The 9,171-nt window shown below is 40.6% G+C and overlaps 1 protein-coding gene across 1 annotated transcript; it reads left to right on the top strand.

The window, feature by feature from the left end:
• The first annotated feature begins 3,144 nt into the window (after positions 1-3,144).
• LOC103288352 (mitochondrial import inner membrane translocase subunit Tim8 A-like) lies at positions 3,145-3,438 on the top strand. The gene has a single exon (XM_054720234.1). It carries the CDS (start codon positions 3,145-3,147, stop codon positions 3,436-3,438), a length of 294 nt encoding a protein of 97 aa, XP_054576209.1.
• Positions 3,439-9,171: the final 5,733 nt, after the last annotated feature.

The raw sequence follows: 9,171 nt of genomic DNA, 5'->3' as shown, positions 1-9,171 counted from the left end.
AGCTGTGGTACATTTATACAATGGAATACCTTGCAGCAGTACCAAAAAAAGATCTCTTACCCTTTCAGACATCATGGATGGACCTGGAGGGTATTATGCTAAGCAAAATAAGCCAGTCAGAGAAAGACAAGTATTACATGATCTCGCTCATTATGTGGAATCTAATGAACAAAATAGATCCAGACACACAGAAGCATGGAACAGACTGTTGAACCTCAGAAGGAAGGCAGGGAAGTGTGGGTAAGTGAGAAGAGATCAACCAAAAAAACTTGTATGCATATATGCATAACCCATGGAGAGACAAGAGGGTGGTGAAAGCCTGGAGTGGGGGATGGGGGAGGGCTAGAAGGGGTCAATGGAGGGGGGGACATATGTAATACTTTCAACAACAAAGATTTAATTTAAAAATAAAATATATTAACTCATGAAAAAAAAGCAATATAGTGTTGGTGCAGCCTCAGATGGATAGGCCAGTGGAATAAATTATACGAGACAGGCAATACATATGAAAAAATAATGTAGGTAAAACTACAAATAATAGTAAAGGAAATAATTTGTCAATAGATGGTTTTGGGATAACCTGCTCACTATTTTGGGAAAATAAAACTGAATACCTGCATAAAACCACATAAAGTTTTGAAGGTGGACTCCAGTTGAAATAAAGCTCTAAATGTAAAACTAACAATGTATCTTTGTAAAATTGTCATTCATGCAGCTTTTATCATTTTAGAAGAGATGCAGGAGAGTCTTGGTAATTTAAAGGAAGGAAAGGGCCTCTCAACTTTTCAAATATACAATCACTTAGGCAAAATATAATGATTAATTTGATTATATCAAAATTCAAGATTTCCAGGGATGAACCTTGAGAACACTAAGCTAAGTGAAATAAGCCAGTTACAAAAAGACAAATGCCATATGATTACACTTACATGAAGACCAAATTCAGAGAGTGAGAAAGTAGAATGGTTTTTCCAGGAGCTGGGAGGAGGGGAGAATTGAGAACTGTTATTTAATGAGTAAAGAGTTTCTGTTTTGCAAAATGAAAAGAGTTCTGGAAATTGGTTGCACAACAGTGAGAATATATTTATCACTACTGAACTGCACACCTAAAAATGGTTAAGATGGTAAATATTATACATAGTGTGTCATATTTTTTAATAAAGTTTCTGTTCAGTTAACAGAAAGATGAGTAGTTTTTGTTTATGTTATGACATGTTAAGGAGTGAGAGAAAACATTTGTGATATCAAACACTTAAGAGAGGTAAATATCAAAATTGCATGAGAAGTTTCCATTCCAGCACGTAAGGCGTTTGGGAGTTGCCACTCCATCCTAACAAGTAAAAAGCTAAACAAGCTGAAAAAGCAACAACTCTCCCTAGAACCATAAGAAGAGTGAGGTCACAGGGCAAACCGCCAACATTGAAGAAACCCACAGGAGGACACACAGAATCCCAACCTCCCGGAGTAGAAACCCAGGAGCAGCAATCTCCATGGAAACCTGGACTTCAATGGACAAATTACCAGAGGTGCAGAGTGGACAGGTCTTAGAGATGAAAAATTGAGGGGGACCCAATCATTAGGGAGCCCTCATTTTTTGTGAGTTTTAACTCCAGGCGCTCTATCAGGTTCTCACAGTAAATACTAGAGGAAAATCCCTTGAGCTTCTGGGAGGGAGAGTTGAAAAGGCACCATTTGGAAATACCTTGGAACATTCTGTTCTTCTTAACAAGGTCTGCACTGAGGAGAAACGGCTCAATCAGAGCCCAACCTGCTGGATTCTCATCAGAGCCGAACTGGCCTGGGAAAGAGAAATCACCACCTCCAACTGGGCTCTTCACCTGGAGGCAGACACCCAGCTCAGCAACTGCAGTCGTCCTGTCCCACCAAAGTAGGGAGGACGAGGAACTGCGAAGTATGTGTGAAGTTCCCCTGTAGAGGGACACCTAATCATAGGATCGTACTTCCTTCCTCCCAATACCTCACCCCCACATTACTGAAGACATATTTATAGCACCTCCTTTTATGAGTATTCCATTATCTGGCCATCCAGGAAAAATTACAAGACTATTAAAAGGGAAAAAAAAAAAAAACAGTTTAGAGAGACATAGAAAACATTAAAGCCAGACACAGGCATGGCAGGGATGTTGGAATTATCAGAATGGGAATGGGAATTTTAAAATAACAATCATGATGAATTGTTATTAATGCCTAAAGATTCAAATGGGTAAAGGAGAGAGCATGCAAAAAGAGACGGGGGATTTAAGCAGAGAGATGAAAACTCCAAGAAAGAACCAAAAAGAAAAGGGAGAGATAAAAAACACTGTAACCGAAAGAATGACTTTGATGGGCTTATTGGGAGAGGGGACACAGCTGAGGCGAGTAACTCTGCACTAGAGGATATCTCATTAGAAACATCCAAAATTAAAAAGAAGAGAGGGAAAATTTTTTGAAAAAGTACAAAACAGCATATTTATAACAAATAGAAAAAGTGCGCCCTACCTGGTTTGGCTCAGTGGATAGAGCGTCCGCCTAAGGACTGAAGGGTCCCGAGTTTGATTCCAGGCATTGCAGACTCAGTCCCCAGTAGGGGGCGTGCAGGAGGCAACCAATCAACGATTCTCTCTCATCATTGATGTTTCTATCTCTCTCTCTCCCTCTCCCTCACTCTCTCTGAAATCAATAAATATATATATTTTTTTTAAAGTGTAACATATGGGAATACCAAAAGGAGAAAGAGAGAAAGGAACAGAAGAACTATTCGAAACAATAATGACTGAGAATTTCCCCCCAAATTAACATCAACATTAAACCGCGGATTCATGAAGCTCAAAAATAAAAATGGTTCAAAAAAGCAAAGAAGCCTACACCTAATATTATTGTTTTCAAGCTTCAGAAAATCAAAGATAAATAAAAAGTCATGAAAAAAAATTAGAAAGGAAGAAAGCTTTACCAATAGAGGAGATAGAAGAATTTCACTTGACTTCTCAGAAATCATGCATCAAGAAGAGAGTGGACTGAAATAGTTAAAGTGTCCCAAGAACAAAAACACACCTAGAATTCTGCTCACTGAGAGTCCGTCGTGGAGACGCGTGAAGGTCGGTGAGTTGGTGCAGAGTTCATCGCGGAGAGCGTGGCCCCGCTGGGATGGATTCCTCTTGGAACTCCTCCGCTGCGGGGCTGGGCTCCGTGGACCCGCAGCTGCAGCATCTCATCCGGGTGGAGACTCAGAAGCAGCGCTTCCAGCAGCTGGTGCACCAGGTGACGGAACTTTGTTGGGAGAAGTGCGTGGACAAGCCTGGGCCAGCGTTGGACAGCCGGGCTGAGGCCTGTTTTGTGAACTGCGTTGATCGCTTCATTGATACAAGCCAATTCACCTTGCATCAACTGGAACAGACCCAGAAACCCAAGCCAATCTTCTCAGAAAGCCTTTCTGACTGATTTCAGCATTCCCTTTTTGGAAAAGGAAAGTAGTTCAAGAATGTCTGAGGAAAAGGCTATGGGGGGATTGGCTCCCACCTTTGGCACTCTGGGAGCATCTGGACATCTGAGATTGAACAAAGACCAATATTTTTGTGTGTTTGGGATTTGAGGGTCATATGTGTATTTGGCTTTTTTTTTTTTTTCCTAATGTTAATCTTGTGAAAGCAATTGGCAGATGAATGGAAAACTTTCCTAGATGCATGTATGTGGGACTATGTTTTTCTGAACGTCCCATTAACTGCTTCCTGTAATTTGGATAGTGGAACTGCTTTTTGTAATTTGATAGTGGGACCACATGGGTAAAAATCTGTCATTTGTGTGAATTCGTTTCAGTTGCCTAGGGACATTGATACACATCTTGATGTCTCTGAGAAAGGGTGGCAATGGGAGAAGAGTTATTTGGTACTTAACTAGCGTATGACCATCAGTGCTGGGGGAAAAAATCTATGGAATATTCATATAATACAGTTCAGCTTTCTAAATGTTCTCCCTTCCTTATGCTGTGACTTACTTAAGTATCTATATAAAGTATGGTGTTGAGGTAATACAGGCAGCCTGAGTATCTAGAAGCCTTTAATTATAAAGGAATCTAGCCAGTGAGCATAATTCTCATTACTAAAGTGCCACGAGGAAGAAGTTAACTTACCTTATATATCAGGGTCAAAGAAATTCAAAATGGGCCTAAATAAGTTATAAAGATTTAGACCTGTCAAAAACTAACAGCAGTTTCAGGTAGAGATGCATGCCTAATATTAATCAATCAGTATAGATTCAAAAAAAAAAGTGAGGGAGAATAAAGACTTTCTCAGCAAACAAAAATTGTAGGACGTGGTTGCCAGTAAACCTGCCTTGCAAGAAATGTTTTAAAAAGTACTTTAGAGAAAAGTAAAATAATATAGATCAGAAACTCTAATCTATATAAAGAAAGGAAGAGCTTTGGAGAATGAGTAAGTGAAGGTAAAATAAAAAGGTTTACTTTTATTGTTTTTTATTAATCTAACACATAGTAGTTTGGTGAAAATAATAACAAGAATAGATTCAATTATGTAGGCTCATGTATGAATATATATATTCATACATATAACCATGTATAAGGTTATAGCATATATATATAACTCATTATATGTATGGTTATCTATTAGTAAAATGAATGGCAGTAATGATACAAGGGACAGGAGAGAGGAATTATTATTGTTCTGTTGTTATAAGATACTTGCACTATCCATGTAGCAATATAGTGTTATATGAAATTATACTTAGATTAGTTGTAAATGTATATTGCAAACTCTGGGGAAAGCACTACAAAGAAGTTTTTTTATTTTTTTTATTTTTTTTTAAATATATTTTATTAGTTTTTACAGAGAGGAAGAGAGAGGGATTGAGAGTCAGAAACATTGATGAGAGAGAAACATCGATCACCTGCCTCTTGCATACCCCCTACTGGGGATGTATATGCCCTTGCAGAATCGAACCTGGGACCTTTGAGTCCGTAGACCGATGCTCTATCCACTGAGCCAAACCGGTTTCGGCTTTATTTTATTTTTTTAATATATTTTTGATTGATTTCAGAGAGAAAGAGAGAGATAGAGAGTTAGAAACATCCATGAGAGAGAAACATCGATCTGCCTCTTGCACACCCCCTACTGCGGATGTGCCTGCAACCAAGGTACATGCCCTTGACAGGAATCGAACCTGGGACCCTTGAGTCCGCAGGCCGACGCTCTATCCGCTCTATCCACTGAGCCAAATCGGTTTTGGTCAGGTTTTTTTAAATAGAAGTAAAAATAATATGTTATGAAAGAAAACTAAATGGAATCATACAAAATGTTCATTTAAAAGCAGAAAAGGCAGAAAAAGTGTAGAAGACAAAAATAGACAGAGGTGGTCTAGTAGAGTTCACATTTGGTCATTGTCCTGGTACAGATAATGTATGGGAAGTGTATTCATACAGTATCCAGCACATATTAGAGTAATAATAATAATTTGCATCCAGTTTCCTGCTGTACTTAAGTTGTCCCCACTGTGTGTATGGGTGTGTCTGTACTCATCAACATAAAAAACAAATCTCCTCATTTGAGTCAGCATCTCTTTGTGCATTAAAATCAGAACTCTCCCACCCCACTCACTATCCTGCAGTGGTCTAGGTACCATTTCTGATATGCTTACTCAAAATTATTAATGTTCTTACTACCTGATTAACACCTCATAAAAATAAAAAAATAAAATGCTCTCTCTACAGATTACTATTTGCACATTCCATCTTCATAACTTTTTTTCTAAATATATTACTTCCTCTATAGTATTTATCTATCAGTATTCACTCACTTATTTTTTTCATTTAACAATATTAACTAAGGGCCTATTCTAAGCATCCGTTCTGCATACTGAGAAAAGAGTGAACAACATGCAGTCTCTCTGCTTTCTAGGAGTTTATTTCTTACATGAAGAGCAGAGAAGTAAAAGGGCAATTTTAATCCTGTGCTAAGGGCTACTAAAGGATTAAGAGAGAGAGAGAGAGAAACTTGGGGGAAAAACCACTTGACTCAGTCTGACAATGTCAGGGTAGATTTCACAGAGGAACTAACACTTGATGAGATGCCTGGAGACCAAGTGGAAATTAGACACAGGAGAGCAGAGAACATCGGGCACATCAGAGGGTGCAGTACTGTGCTGCAGACCGCAGGAGGGGGAGCATGTGGCTTATTGAAGAAAATGAAGCAGGTTCATGCAGCTGGAGCCCATGAGGCCGAGTGGTGGGAGGAAACAACAGAGTAGAACACAGGAACCAGACATACAGCAATAATGATCATTTCTCTAAACACTTTTCCTGAAATAGTAGTCTACAGGATCAATCACTCCAGTTAAATTTTTAAATTGATTGGAGTCACTCATGCATCAACAAATATTTCTTTGGAATCTATTCCTTTCCCTGCACTTTGCTTAGTCCCCCGGAATACAATGGAGAATACGTCAAAATCACTGCCCTCATCAAGTTTACATTCAAATGAAGGAGACAAGGCAATAAGCAAGTTAATACATAAATACATTTTTATGTATGTAAACATACACTTATGTATGTTTATTGTTTCCATAAGGGAAATACGCAAGGCACTGTGGCAGTGATGAAAAGGGTAAGGAGCCTTTTAGAGTGTGTCCAGAGATGGCCTCTCTTAGGAGAAAACATTTCAGCCAAGTCCTAAGTGATCGGGAACCAGTCATGTAAATATCCAGAGAAGAGCAACATGGACAATGAAAATGTCTGCGCCATTCTAAAGAGCCAGGTGTCTTCCTGGAACCAAAGGATGGCCAGGATGACTGGAACGTGGGCACGACAGAGAGAGTGGCATGAAATGAGGATGGCCAAAAAAAGTGGAGTCAAGTCATTCAAGACCTTGCGAGCCAGTTTGGAATTTATTCTAAAGGCAAAAGGACTCATCCAGAGGGTGTTTTTAATTATTCATTCAAGTATCTATTGAGCAGGTAGGGAGATACAACGGTGATTAAAACATGGTCAAAGAGGTGAGGGTGAGGCAAATGCACAAATAAGTAGAAAGCAAAAGATAAGGTTCAATGAATCACAGCAGTCCAAAGAAAGTGCTTTAGAAAGATCAAGAGTGAGCCCACCCAAAGGGTTTTAAGCAAAGAAGTGGCATGATCCGGTTTATATCTTAATAAGATAACTTTTCCTGAGAAATTATTGAATGCCTATTATTGAATGCATACGGCGAATGGTCAAAAATTACGCGTTGAATGAGTGAATGAATGAATGAAAACTTTATCTGTTCTTCATTCTATAAACTGAAACTTTCCACTAACCGTCAGGGATTCTTTCTTTGTTTGTTTTTAAATCCTCTCACTAGAATATTTTTCCATTGATTTTTAGAGAGAGTGGAAGCAAGAGGGAAAGATAGAGAGAAACATCGATGTGCGAGAAACACATCGATTGGTTTAGTTGTCTCCTGCAAGAGTCCTGACCAGGGCCCAGGTCAGGGAGGAGCCTGCAACCAAGGTACATGCCCTTGACCAGAATCAAACCCAGGACCGGCTAGGGCTGTCAGTTTTAAGGAAGCTATAAGAGGATGTGCTTCAAAATAACAAGGATGAAAACCAAGACAGAAAAAGACATGAGGTCCAGGAACAGTGAAAAGGAATACCAGAGCACTATGTGGCCAGCAGACCAGATTCGCCCCTTTGAGACAAAAGGATAGCAGACTCCAGAAGGGAGCCTTCAAAGAAAGAAATGCTAGGATAATTAGGCTTGACCATATAATATTTGTTGAACATTTTAAAAATATAATGATGATGATAATAATAATAATAATAATAATAATAATAATAATACAGAATGCTGAAGCATATCCACATGAAAAATGCAAGTATTAACATTAACTCTAAGGAAAAAAGGAAAAGAAAAAGGAATATTAGAGTAAACCAATTGGCTCAACAGAAAACAAAGCCAGGCATAATTTAAGCACTGGCTACTAATTCAATCACATATATCCTATATAATAAGAGGGTAATATGCAAATCGACTGAACAACGGAAGGACTGGTCGCTATGACGTGCACGGACCACCAGGTGACAGACGCTCAATGCAGGAGCTGCCTCCTGGTGGTCAGTGCGCTCCCACAGGGGGAACACCACTCAGCCACAAGCCGGACTGACAGCTGGCGAGCACAGCGGTGGTGGCAGGAGCCTCTCCCGCCTCCGTGGCAGCGCTAAGGATGTCCAACTGACGGTTTAGGCCTGCTCCCCTAAGCCGCAGTTGGTCATCCCCCAAGGACTCCTGGACTGCTAAAGGGCACAGGCTGGGCTGAGGCCCCCCCCCCTAAGTGCACAAATATCATGCATCAGGCCTCTAGTATATATATAAAAAGCTAAGCAACTACCCAACCATCCAACCGGTAGCTATGATGCTCAGTGACCACCATGCAGGAGCTGCCAAGCTGTGGTGACTTGACAGCAGCAGTTCTCGGGTGATGCACCCCAGAACCAGAGAGGAGAGAGTGTGTCACCCGAGAACTGCCCTCTCGCAACCCGGGACCCCTCAGGGAATGTCAGAGAGCCGATTTCAACCCGATCCCCACAGCCCAGGCCAGGGGACCCCACCTACCGGAGGGACCACTCACTCTGCAGACGCCCTTCGAGCCGCAGCACCGCCCCAGTGCAGCCAGCCGGGGAGTGACCGCGGGAGGTTGGCTCCAGGGTGTGTCCAGCATGTCCAGCCCGTCTTGCCCAGTCCTTTCCCTCCAGCCACCTTCTAATTAATTTCCTTTCAATGTGTATGAATCTGACTAAGAGTGGGAAGAGGCAAGACAAAGCCTGGTGTCTCTCTTATTGTGTGACATTTTGAAAGTCATATTCATCTGTTAGTTTTTCATGTCACTTCTCTAGCCTTGCTGTCTTGCTCCTTCCCTCTCTCTTGCCACCACACTGTGGCTCCAGGCCTGTCCCGTTGGCACCTGTGTCCCTTTTTCCAGGCCCAGTTCTAGAAGTAATACTATAGGAAAACTGATCAAGATGTTTACTTATTTAGTCAACTTTAGGTCCCTAGCTAATCAAACTGGTTCTAAGTTCCCTTTACTTATTCACAGGGTGTCTCATGTCTGTGACATGTCTTGATTATTTGCATATCCTATAGGCCTATGATTATTACTGTTTATTCATTTTTTCTCCCCTAAAGACTGAAAG

Source organism: Eptesicus fuscus, chromosome 8 (assembly GCF_027574615.1).
Source record: "Eptesicus fuscus isolate TK198812 chromosome 8, DD_ASM_mEF_20220401, whole genome shotgun sequence".
NCBI classification, from domain to species: Eukaryota; Metazoa; Chordata; class Mammalia; order Chiroptera; family Vespertilionidae; genus Eptesicus; species Eptesicus fuscus.
The sequence above is the reverse complement of the archived record's forward strand: the minus strand, read 5'-3'. Positions and strand labels throughout refer to the sequence as shown.

Excerpts from the sequence above, each read along its gene's own strand:
- LOC103288352 (XM_054720234.1), top strand. The coding sequence starts at position 3,145 with ATGGATTCCTCTTGGAACTCCTCCGCTGCGGGGCTGGGCTCCGTGGAC.